This window comes from Pagrus pagrus (genome assembly GCF_965226575.1).
Source record: "Pagrus pagrus genome assembly, chromosome: 20".
Lineage (NCBI taxonomy): Eukaryota > Metazoa > Chordata > Actinopteri > Spariformes > Sparidae > Pagrus > Pagrus pagrus.
The window spans coordinates 27,601,561-27,623,120 of NC_140207.1; the positions used below are offsets into that span (position 1 = coordinate 27,601,561).

Genomic DNA, 21,560 nt, shown 5'->3' on the forward strand with positions numbered 1-21,560 from the left:
GTCAAATGAAACTAATCAGCTTACTAAACTCCATGCATGTCTCAAGGACATTAAGACCTGGATGACCTGCATTTTCTGCTGTTAAACTCAGATAAAACCGAAGTTATAGTACTTGGTCCTAAACACCTTAGAGATGCATTATCTAATGATATAGCGAGTTTGGATGGCATTAACTTGGCCTCCAGCACCACCGTCAGGAATCTGGGAGTTATCTTTGATCAAGATATGTCCTTCAACTCCCACATAAAACAAATTTCAAGGTCTGCATTTTTTCATCTACGTAACATTGCAAAAATCAGGCCCATCCTGTCTCAAAAAGACGCAGAAAAGCTAGTCCATGCATTTATTACTTCCAGGCTGGACTATTGTAATTCTCTATTATCAGGCTGGTCCAGAATGCTGCAGCACGTGTACTGACAGGAACTAAGAAAAGAGATCATATTACTCCTGTATTGGCCTCTCTGCACTGGCTCCCTGTAAAATCAAGAATAGAGTTTAAAATCCTTCTCCTCACTTACAAAGCTGTTAATGGTCAGGCACCATCATATCTCCAGGAGCTCATGCTACCCTATCACCCAACTAGAGCATTATGCTCCCAGAACGCAGGATTACTTGTAGTTCCTAAAGTCTCCAAAAGTAGAATGGCAGCCAGAGCCTTCAGCTATCAAGCTCCTCTTCTGTGGAACCATCTTCCTGTTTTGGTCCGGGAGGCGGACACCCTCTCTACCTTTAAGAGTAGACTTAAGACCTTCCTCTTCGATAGAGCTTATAGTTAGGGCTGGGCCAGGACAGGCCCAGGCCTGTCCTGGACCAGCTCTTAGTTATAGTTATAGGACCAGCTCTTAGTTATATCCTAGTCCGGGGGACAATGACACACTGAGCTTCTCTCTCCTCCCCTCTCCTCTCCACTCCATCTGTATACATTATGCCTGTATACATGCCCCATCTCTGCATGTCACTGACTTACTTCTTCCCCGGAGTCCTTGTGCTTTCTAGTCCTACAGGCTCCCATGGATCCTGGCCGCGCCCGGGTCGTGGATCGTGGATGCGCCCACTGCTATGGCCCTGCCTGATCGTGGATGCGCCCACTGCTATGGCCCTGCCTGATCGTGGATGCGCCTACTGCTATGGCCCTGCCGGATCGTGGATGCGCCTACTGCCATGACCCTGCCTGACACCCACCACTACTGTCGCTAATATTAGTCACATCTCTGTTACATACGTTCCACTACTATTATTGTAATGCATTACTACATACCATCCTTACCATTAATCACTACTACTGTTATCACAAGTAATCACATTTCCATGTGCATTTCATTATTATTGCTGTAATACATCTTTATGTACTTTCACTCCTGTCAACCATCGCTTATAATTGAATACATTGTGATCTCGTTGATCTGCTCTGTACATGCGACATCTATTGCACGTCTGTCCGTCCTGGGAGAGGGATCCCTCATCTGTGGCTCTCCCTGAGGTTTCTTCCGCATTTTTTTTTCCCTGTTAAAAGGGCCTTTTTTTGGGGCAAGTTTTTCCTCACTCGAATCGAGGGTCGAAGGACAGAGGGTGTCGTCTCTGTACAGATTGTAAAGCCCTCTGAGGCAAACTGTGATTTGTGAATTTGGGCTATACAAATAAAATTTGATTTGATTTGATTTGATTTGATTTGATACGGGTCACACAAAACACAACAGTGACATCTTCAGTGACTTCCTGTGTCTAGTGGGTGACGCTATAGATATGACGCAGTATTGATGCAGAGACGTATTCTGGGTGAGCCCCTCTACATTTGTGAGCAATTTGGTGCAGATCTGCAATTGTATGTTGAAGTTATAAGGAATTCCTGCTTCATGGTGAAGGATTGACTTTGAAGGAAAATGGCGGACTTCCTGTTGGACTGAGGGTTTGTTTCCAAGAGGATTTTTTGTGCGTCTGGTCATGATACATATGCGTACCGACTTTTGTTCATGTATGTGCATGTAGAAGGCGGGGCTTAAAGTTTGAAATATTCCAGTGGGCGCTATGGAGCCATTTTTTGACTTAGCACAATATTAATGCATAGACCTATTTAGAGACATCCCCTCTACATGTGTGACCAATTTGGTGTAGATGGGAAATTGTATGTTGAAGTTGTAAGGACTTCCTGAGTGATGGCGAAGGATTGAAATTGACCGCACCGCCACGCCCACCAGGCACAACGTAGCATGTTGAAGGTATGAGGATGCTAGTGAGTGAATGTGAAGTCTGTGGTGTTAAATCTGTAGGGTGAGTTAGTTAAAGTACAAGGCATGAACATATTGGGTGAGTACAGAATGGGAAAAGCCATAAGGGGGTCAACGAAATTGACCACACTGCGACACCCACCAGGAATAACGTAGGCAAAAGTTTTTCACAACTTTTCATCATCAAGGCATGAGGATGATACTTGGTGACTGGGAAGTCTGTGGTGTTAAATCTGTAGGCCAAGTTAAACAATGTACGAGGCTGAGACGTGGGTTCCTACAGAATGGGAACAGCCATAAGGGGGGTCGCGAAGTTGAACACACTGCCACGCCCACTAGAAATAACGTAGGTGAAAGCTTTTTACAACTTTTCATTATCAAGGTCTGAAGATGATATATAGTGAGTGTGAAGTCTGTGGCATTAAATCTGTAGGACGAGTTAATTAAAGTACGAGGCATAGCAATGGGTACCTACAAAATGGAAAAAGCCATAAGGGGGTCATCGAAGTTGAACACACTGCCACACCCACCAGGAATAACGTAGGTGAAAGCTTTTTACAACTTTTCATTATCAAGGTCTGAAGATGATATATAGTGACTGGGAAGTCTGTGGTGTTAAATCTGTACGCCAAGTTAAACAATGTACGAGGCTTAGAAATGGGTTCCTACAGAATGGGAACAGCCATAAGGGGGGTCGCGAAGTTGAACGCACTGCCACGCCCACTAGGAATAACGTAGGTGAAAGCTTTTTACAACTTTTCATTATCAAGGTCTGAAGATGATATATAGTGAGTGTGAAGTCTGTGGTGTTAAATCTGTAGGACGAGTTAATTAAAGTAAGAGGCATAGCAATGGGTGACAATGGCGGTGAAATCTCAACTTTGAACCAATATGGCAGACTTCCCGTTGGACTGAGGTTATGGGTCCAAGAGGGTTTTTTGTGCATCTGGTCATGATACATAAGTGTACCGAATTTTGTTCATGTTTGTGAATGTAGGAGGCGGGGCTTAAAGTTTGAAATATTCCAGGGGGCGCTATGGAGCCATTTAGCGCCCCCTGCTGGTCATTTTTGGTGTGTGAGTTACAGGGGCCAGTCTGTACCACCCCTATCAATTTCATATCCATAAGTGTTATGGTGTGGGCACAGTACCAAATATAAAATTAAACTGCCACCAGAGCGCCACCTAGTGGCAGATCGGTAACCCCTTTTTCAGCTGTCGTCAGGAGGGCAGTGGCAATGAGTGTACCAAGTTTTATGATAATCCGACCAACGGATGTTGAGATATAAATTACTTTAATTTAAAGAGCGCCACCTAGTGGTCATCAGCCAAAATTTTGCACAGAGCCTTAGGGGCTCATGTGGAAATAGTATCCTGAGTTTCATGTCATTCGGACAGACCAATGTGGAGATATGCCACACTTCCTGTTTAGTACGAAATGTGCAGGAAGTTGTCATTTAATAACTTGAGTATTCTTTGGAATATCAACATTCTTTTAAATGGTTTTTGTCAGGAGGGTCCACAGATGCCGTGTGCAAAGTTTGGTGCAAATCGGAGAAATTGGCGGTGAGGAGTTAGCAAAAGTACGTTTGCGACATTTTGCTAATTTGCGAAAAAATTAGGTAACCGGAAATGGGCGTGGCCTATATCACAAGATTCACCACAATTCACTGAACGCGTGGATATAAGGTTTTTGAATGTGCGACAAAGTATGTGGGAGTTATGAGCCAAAACGCACTTTGCTTGATTATAGCGCCACCTAGTGGTGAAAATTCACAACGACAACAGATTAAAAAAATTTTCGCCAGGTCTGATCTATATTCCAAGTTTGGTGAGTTTTAGGGTATGTTCAGGCCGCCAAATATGCGATCTCGGGGAAGGAAAAAAAAAAATAATAATAATAATAATTAAAACTGCAAGCAGTGATGAACGGGCCCTCGCAGCCCAACGTACGTCGGGCTATGGCGCCGTTGGAGGCCGCGTGACCAGATGTGTGCTTGCCTGTTGCCTGTCGAAAGTTCCAACCTAAATGGGATACGTGTCACACAAAACACAACAGTGACATCTTCAGTGACTTCCAGTGTCCAGTGGGTGGGGCTATAGATATGACGCAGTATTGATGCTTAGACCTATTCAGGGACAACCTCTCTACAATTGTGACCAATTTGGTGAAGATGGGAAATTGTATGTTGAAGTTATGAGGACTTCCTGTGTGATGCCTAAGGATCAAAATTGACCGCACCACCATGCCCACCAAGCACAACCTAGGCTGTTGAAGGTATAAGGATGCTACTGAGTGAATGTGAAGTCTGTGGTGTTAAATCTGTAGGATGAGTTAGTTAAAATACAAGGCATAGACATATTGGGTCAGTACAGAATGGGAACAGCCATAAGGGGGTCATCGAAGTTGAACACACTGCCACACCCACCAGGAATAACGTAGGTAAAAGTTTTTCACAACTCTTCATCATCAAGGCATGAGGATGATACTTGGTGACTGGGAAGTCTGTGGTGTTAAATCTGTAGGCCAAGTTAAACAATGTACGAGGCTTAGACATGGGTTCCTACAGAATGGGAACAGCCATAAGGGGGGTCGGGAAGTTGAACACACTGCCACGTCCACTAGAAATAACGTAGGTGAAAGCTTTTTACAACTTTTCATTATCAAGGTCTGAAGATGATATATAGTGAGTGTGAAGTCTGTGGCGTTAAATCTGTAGGACGAGTTAATTAAAGTACGAGGCATAGAAATGGGTACCTACAAAATGGAAAAAGCCATAAGGGGGTAATCGTAATTGAACGCACTGCCACGCCCACTAGGAATAACGTAGGTGAAAGCTTTTAACAACTTTTCATTCTCAAGGTCTGAAGATGATATATAGTGAATGTGAAGCCTGTGGCGTTAAATCTGTAGGCCAAGTTAAATAATGTACGAGGCATAGAAATGGGTGACAATGGCCGCGAAATCTCAACTTTGAACCAATATGGCAGACTTCCCGTTGGACTGAGGTTAAAGGTCCAAGAGGTTTTTTTGTGCGTCTGGTCATGATACATAAGCGCACCAAATTTTGTTCATGTACGTGCGTTTAGGAGGTGGGGCTTAAAGTTTGAAATATTCCAGGGGGCGCTATGGAGCCATTTAGCGCCCCCTGCTGGTCATTTTTGGTGTGTGAGTTACAGGGGCCAGTCTATACCACCCCTATCAATTTCATATCCATAAGTGTTATGGTGTGGGCACAGTACCAAATATAAATTTAAACTGCCACCAGAGCGCCACCTAGTGGCAGATCGGTAACCCCTTTTTCAGCTATCTGTGGTGTTAAATCTGTAGGATGAGTTAGTTAATGTACGAGGCTTAGAAAAGGATTCCTACAGAATGGGAACAGCCATAAGGGGGTCATTGAAGTTGAACACACTGCCACACCCACCAGGAATAACGTAGGTAAAAGTTTTTCACAACTTTTCATCATCAAGGCATGAGGATGATACTTAGTGACTGGGAAGTCTGTGGTGTTAAATCTGTAGGCCAAGTTAAACAATCTACGAGGCTTAGACAGGGGTTCCTACAGAATGGGAACAGCCATAAGGGGGATCGCGAAGTTGAACGCACTGCCACGCCCACTAGGAATAACGTAGGTGAAACCTTTTTACAACCTTTCATTATCAAGGTCTGACGATGATACATAGTGAATGTGAAGCCTGTGGCGTTAAATCTGTAGGCCAAGTTAAATAATGTACGAGGCTTAGAAATGGGTTCCTACAGAATGGGAACAGCCATAAGGGGGGTCGCGAAGTTGAACACACTGCCACGCCCAGTCGAAATAACGTAGGTGAAAGCTTTTTACAACTTTTCATTATCAAGGTCTGAAGATGATATATAGTGAGTGTGAAGTCTGTGGTGTTAAATCTGTAGGCCAAGTTAAACGATGTACGAGGCTTAGAAATGGGTACCTACAAAATGGAAAAAGCCATAAGGGGGTCATCGCAATTGAACGCACTGCCACGCCCACTAGGAATAACGTAGGTGAAAGCTTTTAACAACTTTTCATTATCAAGGTCTGAAGATGATATATAGTGACTGGGAAGTCTGTGGTGTTAAATCTGTAGGCCAAGTTAAACGATGTACGAGGCTTAGAAATGGGTTCCTACAGAATGGGAACAGCCATAAGGGGGGTCGCGAAGTTGAACGCACTGCCACGCCCACTAGGAATAACGCAGGTGAAAGCTTTTTACAACTTTTCATTATCAAGGTCTGACGATGATACATAGTGAATGTGAAGCCTGTGGCGTTAAATCTGTAGGACGAGTTTGTGAAAGTATGAGACTTGGAAATTGGGATCGCACAGAATGGGAAAAGCCATAAGGGAGACATTGAAATTAATCACACCGCCACACCCACCAGGAATAACGTAGACGAAAGCTTTTGACAACTTTTCATCATCAAGGTATGAGGATGCTTCTAAGTGAATGTGAAGTCTGTGGTGTTAAATCTGTAGGACGAGTTAGTTAATGTACGACGCTTAGAAATGGGTTTCCTACAGAATGGGAAAAGCCATAAGGGGGTCATTGAAATAAACCGTATCACCACGCCCACCAGAAATGATGTAGGCAAAAGCTTTTCACAACTTGTCATCATCAAGGCATGTGGATAAGTCGAGTGACTGGGAAGTCTGTGGTGTTAAATCTGTAGGCCAAGTTAAACAATGTACAAGGCTTAGACATGGGTTCCTACAGAATGGGAACAGCCATAAGGGGGTCATCGAAATTGAACACACTGCCACGCCCACTAGGAATAACGTAGGTGAAAGCTTTTAACAACTTTTCATTATCAAGGTCTGAAGATGATATATATTGAATGTGAAGCCTGTGGCGTTAAATCTGTAGGCCAAGTTAAATAATGTACGAGGCATAGAAATGGGTGACAACGGCGGCGAAATCTCAACTTTGAACCAATATGGCAGACTTCCCGTTGGACTGAGGTTATGGGTCCAAGAGGGTTTTTTGTGCGTCTGGTCATGATACATAAGCGTACTGAATTCTGTTCATGTACGTGCATGTAGGAGGCGGGGCTTAAAGTTTGAAATATTCCAGGGGGCGTTGTGGAGCCATCTAGCGCCCCCTGCTGGTCATTTTTGGTGTGTGGGTTCCAGGGGCTAGTCTATACCTCCTCAATGAGTTTCATATCCATAAGTGTTATGGTGTGGGCACAGTACCAAATATAAAATTAAACTGCCACCAGAGCGCCACCTAGTGGCAGATCGGTAACCCCTTTTTCAGCTATCGTCAGGAGGGCAGTGGCAATGAGTGTACCAAGTTTTATGATAATCCGACCAACGGATGTTGAGATATAAATTACTTTAATTTAAAGAGCGCCACCTAGTGGTCATCAGCCGAAATTTTGCACAGAGCCTTAGGGGCTCATGTGGAAGGGGCATCCTGAGTTTCATGTCATTCAGACAGACCAATGTGGAGATATGCCACACTTCCTGTTTGGTACGAAATGTGCAGGAAGTTGTGATTTAATAACAAAGTATTCTTTGGAATATCAACATTCTTTTAAATGGTTTTTGTCAGGAGGGTCCACAGATGCCGTGTGCAAAGTTTGGTGCAAATCGGTGAAATTGTCTGGGAGGAGTTAGCAAAAGTAGGTTTGCGACATTTTGCGAATTTGCGGAAAAAATTAGGTAACCGGAAATGGGCGTGGCCTATATCAAGAGATTCAGCACAATTCACTGAACGCGTGGATATAAGGTTTTCGAATGTGCGACAAAGTATGTGGGAGTTATGAGCCAAAACGCACTTTGTTTGATTATAGCGCCACCTAGTGGTGGAAATTCACAACGACAACAGATTAAAAAAATTTTCGCCAGGTCTGATCTATATTCCAAGTTTGGTGAGTTTTGGGGTATGTTCAGGCCGCCAAATATGCGATCTCGTGGACAGGAAAAAAATAATAATAATAAATAATCCAAAATAATCCTAGCAGATACAATAGGTCCTCGCACGAGATTCGTGCTCGGGCCCTAATAATAAATAATCCTTACAGATACAATAGGTCCTCGCACGAGATTCGTGCTCGGGCCCTAATAATAATAAATAATCCTAGCAGATACAATAGGTCTGAAGATGATATATAGCGAGTGTGACGTCTGTGGCGTTAAATCTGTAGGACGAGTTAATTAAAGTACGAGGCATAGAAATGGGTACCTACAAAATGGAAAAAGCCATAAGGGGGTCATCGCAATTGAACGCACTGCCACGCCCACTAGGAATAACGTAGGTGAAAGCTTTTTACAAATTTTCATTATCAAGGTCTGAAGATGATATATAGTGAATGTGAAGCCTGTGGCGTTAAATCTGTAGGCCAAGTTAAATAATGTACGAGGCATAGAAATGGGTGACAATGGCAACGAAGTCTCAACTTTGAACCAATATGGCAGACTTCCCGTTGGACTGAGGTTATGGGTCCAAGAGGGTTTTTTGTGCATCTGGTCATGATACATAAGCGTACCAAAATCTGTTCATGTACGTGCATGTAGGAGGCGGGGCTTACAGTTTGAAATATTCCAGGGGGCGTTGTGGAGCCATTTAGCGCCCCCTGCTGGTCATTTTTGGTGTGTGGGTTACAGGGGCCAGTCTATACCACCCCTATCAATTTCATATCCATGAGTGTTATGGTGTGGGCACAGTACCAAATATAAAATTAAACTGCCACCAGAGCGCCACCAAGTGGCAGATCGGTAACCCCTTTTACAGCTATCATCAGGAGGGCAGTGGCAATGAGTGTACCAAATTTTATGATAATCCGACCAACGGATGTTGAGATATAAATTACTTTAATTTAAAGAGCGCCACCTAGTGGTCATCAGCCAAAATTTTGCACAGAGCCTGAGGGGCTCATGTGGAATTAGTATCCTGAGTTTCATGTCATTCGGACAGACCAATGTGGAGATATGCCACACTTCCTGTTTGTTACGAAATGTGCAGGAAGTTGTTATTTAATAACTTGAGTAATCTTTGGAATATCAACATGCTTAGCACAACTCTGGGTCAGGAGGGTCCACAGATGCTGTGTGCAAAGTTTGATGCAAATCGGTGAAATTGTCTGGGAGGAGTTAGCAAAAGTAGGTTTGCGACATTTTGCGAATTTGCGAAAAAATTTGGTAACCGGAAATGGGCGTGGCCTATATCACGAGATTCAGCACAATTCACTGAACGTGTGGATATAAGGTTTTTAAATGTGCGACAAAGTATGTGGGAGTTATAAGCCAAAACGCACTTAGCTTGATTATAGCGCCACCTAGTGGTGGAAGTTCACAACGACAACAGATTAAAAAAGTTTTCACCAGGTCTGATCTATATTCCAAGTTTGGTGAGTTTTGAGGTATGTTCAGGCTGCCAAATATGCAATCTCGGGGAAGGACAAAGAATAATAAATAATCCTTACAGATACAATAGGTCCTCGCACGAGATTCGTGCTCGGGCCCTAATAATCCTTACAGATACAATAGGTCCTCGCACGAGATTCGTGCTCGGGCCCTAATAAATAATCCTAGCAGATACAATAGGTCCTCGCACGAGATTCGTGCTCGGGCCCTAATAATAATCACTACAAAAACAATAGGGTCCTTGCAGGTTCCCTGCTCGGGCCCTAATAATAATAATCACTACAAAAACAATAGGGACCTCGCAGGTTCCCTGCTCGGGCCCTAATAATCTCTACAAAAACAATAGGGACCTCGCAGGTTCCCTGCTCGGGCCCTAATAATAAACATTACAATTACAATAGGGACCTCGCAGGTTTCCTGCTCGGGCCCTAATAATAATCATTACAATTACAATAGGGTCCTTGCAGGTTCCCTGCTCGGGCCCTAATAATCATTACAATTACAATAGGGTCCTTGCAGGTTCCCTGCTCGGGCCCTAATAAATAATAATCATTACAATTACAATAGGGTCCTTGCAGGTTCCCTGCTCGGGCCCTAATAATAATCATTCGAAAAACAATAGGGTCCTTGCAGGTTCCCTGCTCGGGCCCTAATTAATCACTACAATTACAATAGGGTCCTTGCAGGTTCCCTGCTCGGGCCCTAATAATAATCATTACAATTACAATAGGGTCCTTGCAGGTTCCCTGCTCGGGCCCTAATAATAATAATAATCCGAGCGAATCCAATAGGGCCTCGCACGAGATTCGTGCTCGGGCCCTAATAATAATCATTCGAAAAACAATAGGGACCTCGCAGGTTTCCTGCTCGGGCCCTAATAATCATTATAAAAACAATAGGGACCTCGCAACTTTGTTTCTCTGTTATTCTCTTTTAAACTCAGAACGAAAAAACAGGAAAAAAAGAATAACACAAAACCACATTTTGTGCCTGTTATTCTGTTTTAAAACAATACATACATGAACAAAATTTGGTATGCATATGTATCATGACCAGACGCACACAACAAGAATCATCACCCATACCCTCAGTCCAACAGGAAGTCCACCATTTTGATTCGAAATTGAGATTTCGCCACCATTTTGACCAATTTCCTGCCTCGTACTTTGACAAACTCGTCAAAATCCTGACTTTAAAGTCAGAATTCTGACTTTTTTCTCAGAATTCTGACTTTAATCTCAGAATTCTGACTTTTTTCTCAAAATTCTGACTTTATTCTCAGAATTCTGACTTAAATCTCAGAATTCTGACTTTAAAGTCAGAATTTTGACGAGTTTGTCAAAGTACGAAATTTCACATGTGGCCCTAATCCTCTTCCGTAGGGCTCGAGCCCCCTGCGACTATATAAAGAATAAGCAGTTACAGATAGTGAATTAATGAAGGAATGAATTAAATGTTTACTTTACTACTCTTTTTGCTGTGTCAATTTTTTCCCCATGGTATCAAAAAGGGTAGAAATTCCAGTATGGTGACAACACTAGCAGGAAGGTAGCGTGAAAGTTCTTGCAACTCGGGCATCACGGCAGTTCACACCTGCTGAGTTGAAACATTTATAGTCAGCTGTGCTGCAGTCAACTGGAATAAAGTCTCAGACAGAAGTACAAGGGGCACACACACAAACCTTATACAGGCACCTCTGTCCTCCCATGGTGCAGCCAGCCATGGTTCCCCACATCTTAATCTGTGAGACCAGGGATTCATAAACTACTTGACATGGTATCTCAAAGTACCTACAAGGGAAAAACAAGCACAGTCACTGCATGTGATTAAAGCCCATGTAAGCACCCTACTTTTCTTGAAACAACTCAAGTGGGCATTGTAAATGCAGTGGTGGCATCTAGTGGAAATAAGATGTGAGTGCTGTGTATTTCTTTGACTACATGAAAGTTTTCCATTGTCTATAATTAAACATTTTGGAAAGCTGACTTTTTGTCACTGCTTATATCAGCAATATTTTACTGTCAACATTACTTAGGTTTTTGTATAAAACATAATTATCCATTATTAATTTTCAATGTTTTGTATCTTATTTATGGACCTCAAAGAATATAATGAAGATCAGATTAAAATTCCAGAAAATGTGGACAGTTATTTAATCTTTCCAAAGAGTTTTGCCTGTTTTTCTCTTGCTTATCTTAAGGCCGATGATCTAAAAAGATCATGTTAAGATGGCCCAGCCAATTAAAAACTGTGTAAAAGTGACACCAACGCTCACATGGTCTCACTTTTACCAGGAATACTGTTTCAGTCCAGTCCAGGTTTAGGGCCTACTTGACCTCAGGAGCTTCCATTTACAGTAGAAATGACATCTCAGTGGCCAGCTCTCTGATTAGACTAATCAGTTAAACCTATTACGTCTAATAAGATGATCATATCACATGTTCTTTCCCAACATATGCCCAAATGCTTGCACTGTTGTTTTGACAGGAAACATCTTGAATGTTAATTTAATTGGTTAATTGGAACCGATACACACATGCAAACTAATATGCCATTTAAAACAAACCACAAATTCAACCACAGTGAAGTTTAGAATGTCAAAGAAAGTCAGTTAATGTCCTTTTATGTTTTGTTTTTTTTCACTCAGTGTTGCTGATGAGGTTTACTTGTTTGTTTGCTTGAATACAGTGCACTCATGAATTAGGCATGGAGATTGGCCGTTTGAATAGCAGCGTTCAGTAAATGTGAGTGTGTGTTTAGATGACCTCTGTAGGCCTTTACTCTTCTTGTTTTATTCTTGTTTCTCTTCTTGTCCTTGCATTTCTGTATTTTTGTAAACCCAATCACAATCACCAGAAAACAGTTGATTTGCGTTGTGGAAATTGGGATCATGTTTATTTCTGTTGTGATTTTCAGCCATAACTGTAATGTGTAAAGATTTATAGTAAAACATGTTTGTCCGACCTGATATTTCTTCTGTGCTTATTTCATGTACTATATTGCTTTGCTAGTGTCTTTGATATCTACCTTATACGAACTGCTATTTTGGTTTAACTCAAGTCGTTTTCTTTAGTCTGTGGCCCAACAAGCAAAGACAATCTCCAATCTAGGGTTAAGTGTTGTTATTAATGAGATATGAAAGCATCAAACATGCATTTGGATTAATTGGATATATACACTTTGAAATATCCAATAAAGTTAAATTGTATGTAGGAAAAGGTGTGATGCGTGAGTTTTCTACCCGGATGTTATTGTAAACAAACATTATGATTCAGTCAATTCACAGTGAATTATCTCAAAATCTAGTAAAATGATGAAAGTAAATAGAACTTAGACCTATTGTTGTCTATATTAGTGATGCCTCAACCACAAGCATTATGAATCAATGTAATGTGCCAAATATAGTAAAACTGCCCTGGCAAAGTCAAACAGTGATCACATACAACCCTCACCAACACTGATGGAATCATGCATAAGGTAATATTAGCTTAAGATCACTAGAACCTAAACCTGCGACACACATGCATCAAATACTGAGAGGAAATTCATGCTTTAATAGTAACTGAATTCATAATTATCTATTAGTACATGTACACATTAGTACTAATGTAATAAAAAACGTTTTGTGGATAGTCATTTTGTGCAGAATAATGCAATTTTTGAGAATAGAAAACAATCTGAGACTGTTATGAAAACCAAATATGACACATTTATGTCAAATTATTTACAAAACAAATACAATAAATAATAAAAATAATAATAATAATAATAATTAATAAATAAACAACTAAATAAAACAAAACAAAAATAAGCATACCATTCTACTTTGCACTGGGCATGGAGAGGGCCAGCACAGCAAAGCTGAGAGGTGCCTACTGCCAGGAAAACTGCAAGGAACCAACCCACTGGATACATTTCGTTCCACTGCCTGTAAAATTCAGTCTGGACTTAGTAGTAACACTGACAACAGCTCCAATGTCAGAGAGACAGAAAAAAGAAGAGGGGGAAAAAATCACAGGATGATCATGTGCTTCTCAGAAAAGGAAACAGCCTAAATTCAATTTATGTCTGAGGAAGAAACAATAAAGAGAAGCTACAAAGCTATTTGGTCTACAGAGACACCTAGAGGGAGTATGTAATAGTGCAGAACTACTCTCAGCCTCTGCCTGTCTGCTGCAACTCAGATGACCACGACTGGCAAAATGTCAGTGATTCCAGTTCCAGTGCTAATGTCTTTGAAACAAAAATAAAAATTATACTGTATAAACAGTCATGCAACAATCATTTGGCCTGTTCCACTGGCTGCACTCTCATGGGAGCCTACAGCTTCATTTCTGCTTGGTTTCCTGAACACTCTTGACAATCACGTCTCGACAAAAGATATATCCATCACATTTATACCTCAGAAACTGGAAGAATAGCATAACACAGAAATATAAAGCAGAATGCCTCAGAGTTAACCTCTTCCACAATTCTGTCAGCTCTGGAAAGATTGCTGTCTTTCAGTCATGGGTTGCACATACATAAAAGGTACAATTTCACATATACAGTATCTATGTGGCCCTTAGCTGTCACAGTGTCTTTGTCCTAAGTCCAGCATACTTTCTTTGAAAGCATATATTCACATGGTAAAAACTAACCACTCAATGTTATTCTAAACAGAAGTAACTCAGTCAGTAATGATTACTAAATGCTCTCCTGAAGTTTTAATAATATTACATCATTTGTTACCATCTGTGTGTTGTTACTAGATGCTGTAACAATGGTATTGTTTCCAGACGGACTGCATTAGTTGAAGCACAGCACATGCGTAGTTGTTGTTATACCTGGGAAAGAGCAGAGACCGCATTGTACTTAGAGTGAGTTACGGAAAGTGTTTAATAAAGTTCCCTGTGAGTAAGGGTAATACTCAACCGTCCAGTTTGTATAGTTACTAGAGAGGACAGAACAAACTGAAACAGATGCTGCAAGTTATTGACGAACCTACAGTGTGTATGCAGTGGGAAACACACTCTGTACATGACAGGGCAAACATGAAAACAGGACACCATCTGCTCTGTGAGTAGGTTTAGGTTTGGTTTATTTGTTAAAAAGAAGCTCGCCCATATGAACTGACCTTCTCAATGAGGCGTTTGCACTTTCAACATTGAACCAGCATCTTTCAGCATGGCTTAATCTACACTGTAAATCCCAATTCACTCACTCAATTTAAACATTTATTGGAAACAGCTTGCACTCAAAACTTTTAGTTTAGTACAGTGCGGTAACATGAAAGTTTTGAGTACACTAGACACAAAATAACTGTGTCACATGACCCTTGTCTGACTGGACATTTATGTCAGTTCAACAGAATCACACAACAAAATAATTTGTGTTTTGTGAGCATTTAATTCTATGTCATATTATATTATTAGGAAATATATGTTATATGACATACATTTTTTATGTTTATTAAACAAAACAGTGTTATAACTTAGTCATTTTATGTATAACAACAGTTATATATTGCAATTTTAAAGACAAATTCACAACATTTTTCATTATTCAGCTAAATCCCAATTAGCTTACTCTACTCAAAGATTTATTGGAAACAGCTTGCACACTCAACTTTTCAGTACAGTAACATGAAAGTTATGAGTACACCTAACTCAAAAATAAATGTGTCACATGACCCTTGTCTGACAAGTTATGTCAGTTTAACATGACATTTTCAATCAATTGATAAAATAATTTGTGTTTTAATAACATAGAAGTTTATGTCATATTAAGTGGGAATATCTAGTATACGTAACACAAAGTTATTGAGTTGTTTAATGTATATATCAATGTTTTTTCAACACAAACACAATGATGTGACTAAATTATTTTGTGTACAGTTAACTAATACGTATTAAAGTCTTATAGTCAACATAAAGCAACACTAGGTAGTTTGGACTCATTACTACCCCCGGCTGGTTGAGAAGCGCAATTATCTGTTACCAGTGTCGTAAATACTGTCACTGTATGAGCAACCCTGGGGAAAATGAATACATGTGAATTTGTTGACGAAGCCGGCGAATCACGAAGCCTCGTTTGGAAACATCAAAAACATTGATGTGCCAACATCAAGCTAGATTCAGAGATAGCAGTTGGTAGTTTGTTAGCATATAGGCTGCACAGCACATTAGCATGCTAGAATTATTCTCATACCGAGTTGGTTATAGTGATTGCACCGACTAAGTTACTTCCAAAACACGACGCTTGGGCGTGAATGTGTTTAGTAACATCTGAAAATATAACTATGTTTTCGGGAGTTACTAAATACAATCGCAAGTTGTGACGTTGTGTTCGGCGTAATAACTACAACCAACTCGGTACGACAACAGTAAGTAGCATGCTAAAGTTACCTCCCGATCACACTGTTCAACAATTACGTTGATTATCTGCATGAACTAAGGAATCTGCAACTTTTCAAGACAAGACGTTCATAGTGTTTTAGTAAGTTACTCATCGTTTACAGTCACTACATGAAAACGTGCAAGCTATCGAAACGGACAGCATTAGATTATCTCCCAGCTTTATTACGGTTATAAATTGTGGACAAATAGTGCCCCAATGAACACCACATAACAACATATCAGGGGTTACGCGCGCACACACCTAATCTTATGAGCGACCTGTTGGAGACTTATGGTTGAAGACCTCGCTATAACATAAGATATGTGTGTCTCGTGATATCTCCCTTTTCATGACTTAAGAGACAGAAGCCTCGTGGTAGCACGTCCACCTTTTGTGGGACCGTAGGTCACTTCCCCTACAAATGAATCTCCTGTGCAATCAAAGTGCACACGAGTCCAACGGTGGTGTAACCATTGCCGTTGTTCAAATCTCGCGCGTTCGTTCAATTGACTAGCTTTAGGTGACGTATTCACGTGCACCATTTTTGGAATTCCAGACAGATGATTCAGCAAAATCTATTGTCCCTTTGAATTCGTATCCACGCGTGACCTCTCCAAGTCACGTGTCAGCCATTTTTGTAGTCGAACGAACGTGAGTTCCCATTTCCTGTTCGGCCATTTTTGTAGTCCTTTCAACGGAACACTCCGTGACGTCACCCTCCAAGGGAGCGTGACCGTCATTTTGGCTCTCCGCCATTTTGTTTCTTTGACTACAACCGCCATCTTGGCTCCTCTTTCTTTGTCTCTGTCACACACACACACACACACACACACACCCATGCTTGTTTGTTATTTGTGCTTGAGTTTGTCTTAGTTTAGTTTCATAGTTTAGCTGCTTTGGTTGAGTAACTGATTGGTGTTTATTGAAAGTATTATTGATTTAATCAATTTGCGAACAATAATAAAGTCTATTATATTGTACATAGCAGTTTTCTGTGATTATTTTGTGCATATGTTTTGTAACATTTATTGGTTGTGATGGCCAGTGCTCGGATTCATTTCCTTCACTGTTCCTTTAATTGTAAATATTTTACAAATATTTACATTTAAAGTGAACCCTTCTTTGAGACTAATTTTGGTCTGGTTATTGGTCCCTGATTTCAGGGTGGTGCCCCGTTTTTAACGATTTGAAGATTAATTTTATTAATTTTTATTTTATTAATTTTAATAATTATTGAAAATAATTATTAATTCCTGATAACCACACCTGCCCTACCATCCATTCCCAACACAAATTTCAAACAGTGAAGTAAACTACCCTGAAATGTTGTTGAGCATAATTGTATATTTTAGTAGTTAGGCTAATAATGTTTATTATGTATGTTAATAATTATAGTTAGTGGACATTTTTGTCCCATTGACCTCCTGTGTGTGTGTGTGTGTGTGTGTGGCACCAGGCATTGTAACTTAAACTGAAGGAATCTCATTCATATTATCATGGGGCTAGTGCATTTATGTGCTGCAGGGGGCTCAGGGGGAAACACCAGGAATATCCAGCGAGAAAGTTGTTATATCTGATTTTTCCCCCCCCCTCCACATAATTCTAAGAAGTAGTGTAATAAACTTATGTCATACGAGTTAAAGTTTGGCAAAGACAAAGTTTGGTTCTCGAATGTAATGTGCATAATGTCATTGTGTTTTCATGCTAATTTCTATTCTTTTTCTTCACAGATTCACAGCTGAAGTTCAAGATTCACATTGACGAGAGTATTCTTTTCTTATCTGACACCTACCCTCTTTTTCAGCCTCTTTCTGAAATAAAGGTGCCTTTTCTAATCTTCTCTGGGCTCGTTTTATGTTTGTGACGTTGGTGAAGTGGCTGTAGCAGTCTAGCCACAGTTAGCTGGAATAGCAGCAGGTTCCTGAAGTTTGAGGTTCACAGTTAACTTATTTAAAAGGACAATTAATGAACGCACGCACATATATATATACAGTACAGACCAAAAGTTTGGACACACCTTCTCATTCAATGAGTTTCCTTTCTTTTCATGACTATTGACATTGTAGATTCACACTGAAGGCATCAAAACTATGAATAAACACGTGGAAATATGTACTTAACAAAAAAGTGTAAAACAACTGAAAATACGCCTTATATTCTAGTTTCTTCAAAGTAGCCACCTTTTGCTCTGATTACTGCTTTGCACACACTCTGCATTCTCTTGATGAGCTTCAAGAGGTAGTCACCTGAAATGGTTTTCACTTCCCAGGTGTGCCCTGTCAGGTTTAATAAGTGGGATTTCTTGCCTTATAAATGGGGTTGGGACCATCAGTTGTGTTGTGCAGAAGTCAGGTGGATACACAGCTGATAGTCCTACTAAACAGACTGCTAGAATTTGTATTATGGCAAGAAAAAAGCAGCTAAGTAAAGAAAAACGAGTGGCCATCATTACTTTAAGAAATGAAGGTCAGTCAGTCCGAAAAATTGGGAAAACTTTGAAAGTGTCCCCAAGTGCAGTCGCAAAAACCATCAAGCGCTACAAAGAAACTGGCTCACATGAGGACCGCCCCAGGAAAGGAAGACCAAGAGTCACCTCTGCTGCGGAGGATAAGTTCATCCGAGTCAACAGCCTCAGAAATCGCAGGTTAACAGCAGCTCAGATTAGAGACCAGGTCAATGCCACACAGAGTTCTAGCAGCAGACACATCTCTAGAACAACTGTTAAGAGGAGACTGTGTGAATCAGGCCTTCATGGTAGAATAGCTGCTAGGAAACCACTGCTAAGGACAGGCAACAAGCAGAAGAGACTTGTTTGGGCTAAAGAACACAAGGAATGGACATTAGACCAGTGGAAATCTGTGCTTTGGTCTGATGAGTCCAAATTTGAGATCTTTGGTTCCAACCACCGTGTCTTTGTGCGACGCAGAAAAGGTGAACGGATGGACTCTACATGCCTGGTTCCCACCGTGAAGCATGGAGGAGGAGGTGTGATGATGTGGGGGTGCTTTGCTGGTGACACTGTTGGGGATTTATTCAAAATTGAAGGCATACTGAACCAGCATGGCTACCACAGCATCTTGCAGCGGCATGCTATTCCATCCGGTTTGCGTTTAGTTGGACCATCATTTATTTTTCAACACGACCAATGACCCCAAACACACCTCCAGGCTGTGTGAGGGCTATTTGACCAAGAAGGAGAGTGATGGGGTGCTGCGCCAGATGACCTGGCCTCCACAGTCACCGGACCTGAGCCCAATCGAGATGGTTTGGGGTGAGCTGGACCGCAGAGTGAAGGCAAAAGGGCCAACAAGTGCTAAGCATCTCTGGGAACTCCTTCAAGACTGTTGGAAGACCATTTCAGGTGACTACCTCTTGAAGCTCATCAAGAGAATGCCAAGAGTGTGCGAAGCAGTAATCAAAGCAAAAGGTGGCTACTTTGAAGAACCTAGAATATAAGACATATTTTCAGTTGTTTCACACTTATTTGGTAAGTATATAATTCCACGTGTTAATTCATAGTTTTGATGCCTTCAGTGTGAATCTACAATTTTCATAGTCATGAAAATAAAGAAAACTCTTTGAATGAGAAGGTGTGTCCAAACTTTTGGTCTGTACTGTATATATATATATATATATATATATATATATATATGTGTGTGTGTGTGTGTGTAGTCAGGTGTGAATGATGGAGGTAAGACAGAAGCAGAAGAGAGACAAAGGGAGGGAGCTGCTATTGTGAGTGCTCCTGCAGAATCACAGTGGCCTTGAGGGATGAAGAACATAACGGAGGAGGGGGAAGTACGCCAGCATTTCTCCTGAACACGACTGCTTTAAGCTCCACCAGTCTCCAGCAGGATTGAAAGCACTACCAGGGTTACAGCTACTCAGGGGGGAAGAGCCTCTGGCTTCAGTCCTCTCCTGGGAAACAGTGCTCTTCTCTCCACACTTATCCACAAGCTGACAAGACCACAGAGGAGTGCACATCAAGAGCCACAATGACAGAACCGACATCTAAAAAACAGGGATTTAAAAAGTGTCGGAGTGCCACTTTTAGCATTGATGGATTTAGCTTCACCATCGGTAAGAGACTGTTTGTTACATATGCGTGTGTGTGTGTGTGTGAGAGAGAGAGAGAGATAGAGAGAGAGAGAGAGAGAAAGAGAGATTGTGTCTCTTAACAGATTGTTAGCTACGTGTGGTGTAGAGGGGCCCACCCATTCCATTTGGATTGAAGAAATTACTGCTTAAAAAACATACAGGTCACAATCAAAATAATCAGTTTGGAAAAGTGCATTTGCAAACACTGCTGTGAATTTAAATAAACAAAAATCAAAATTAATTGAATTCTTCCAAAGACATCTCAAAAATATATACGGATCCCGAATAAGCATACAAATGGAGTGAGTGATGATACATGCAAAAACATTTGCAACAAGTGTATTGAAATGTTATTCAAATTAATGAATGAACCAACCCTTTTCCTGCAATGAAAACCACAACAGGAAATAGCTGTCCAAACCTTCTGACCTAGGAATGGAAATGGGGGTTTGTTTCTTTCAATCGAATGCAAGTCAAACAATGACTTGCTTAAGAGACAAAAGCACCCTGGCTTCTTTAATCGCATGCTGTCATCAACATACTTATTTCAGGACCTTCTCATGTTAGTACTTGTAACAGCTGGTTAACAATGAAGTTTAACCCAATTAAAAAGAAAACTTTTTAACAGAAATAATCTGCAAGAATGTATAACCTTCACAATCACATAACCAAAACACATCTCAGTGAATTTCAGTTATTGAAATAGCCAGTCAGATATAGCAATAACAAATACGACATCACTCAATTTAGCTTTAACAATTTGTTTCCTTAAATTTAAGACATCTTTTAAAGTTAAACTATCAACTTCACACAGGGAGTCCGACAACAGAATCAGACAACCTCAAAGAGGACAGATATTTTGGTTGGAATATACATCAAAAATACAAAAAGAAATTCAAATTACAAAGGTAAGCTTAATTTCAAACTCAAAAAGCTTATAGGAGTGCTTGCCAAGGGCAAAGGCCAAACTTCACTTTTGTCTCTGTCTTATACTTACACAACTCTCAGTCTGTGTGGTGTTTCCAGTCAAGACTGGCATGATGAAACGTCGTAAATTGGAAGACTAAACGTTTGCTAAATTTTGCCTCTTTTTGTAATGAAATGGCCCTCTTTCTTTCTTTTGGTACTTAGACTTATTTTGTGAATATCTAAGTCCATGTTCAGTCTAATGTATTCTAATGGATTGCTGGATAATTCATTTTATCTGACTTGAATAAGCACAGCATTCCCTGTTCCCAAATGTAAATAATGCAGCAGTGTGAGACCATGGTTATTTGCTTGTTACCTGCCAGCCAGGTTTTCACTTTGTGTGTATTTGTGGTGTGTGTCTGTTTGTGTCTGTCTGTTGTTGTTAATTCCTAAAACACAGGATAAAACATATCAAATATCAGCAGTGTCAGTTAAACCGTGGCCCTATAAATCTTGGGTGAACAGGTCACAATGTCTCTTGTCAGTTGGTGCTGTTACAGTAG

The 21,560-nt window shown here is 40.8% G+C and overlaps 2 protein-coding genes across 2 annotated transcripts in view; one reads left to right on the forward strand and one right to left on the reverse strand.

Moving 5' to 3' along the window:
* Positions 1 to 11,352, reverse strand: part of LOC311249491 (uncharacterized protein) — an 81,434-nt gene extending 70,082 nt beyond the window's left edge. The window contains exon 1 of the mRNA XM_084340554.1: positions 11,294 to 11,352. Within this exon, the coding sequence (XP_084196680.1) occupies positions 11,294 to 11,347 (54 nt within the window). The 5' untranslated portion in view covers positions 11,348 to 11,352. The remainder of the gene's footprint in view (positions 1 to 11,293) is intronic.
* An 8,613-nt stretch (positions 11,353 to 19,965) lies between these two features.
* Positions 19,966 to 21,560, forward strand: part of LOC311249589 (dual specificity calcium/calmodulin-dependent 3',5'-cyclic nucleotide phosphodiesterase 1A-like) — a 368,687-nt gene continuing 367,092 nt past the window's right edge. The window contains exon 1 of the mRNA XM_084340750.1: positions 19,966 to 20,070. Coding sequence (XP_084196876.1) covers positions 19,986 to 20,070 — 85 coding nt within the window. The 5' untranslated portion in view covers positions 19,966 to 19,985. The remainder of the gene's footprint in view (positions 20,071 to 21,560) is intronic.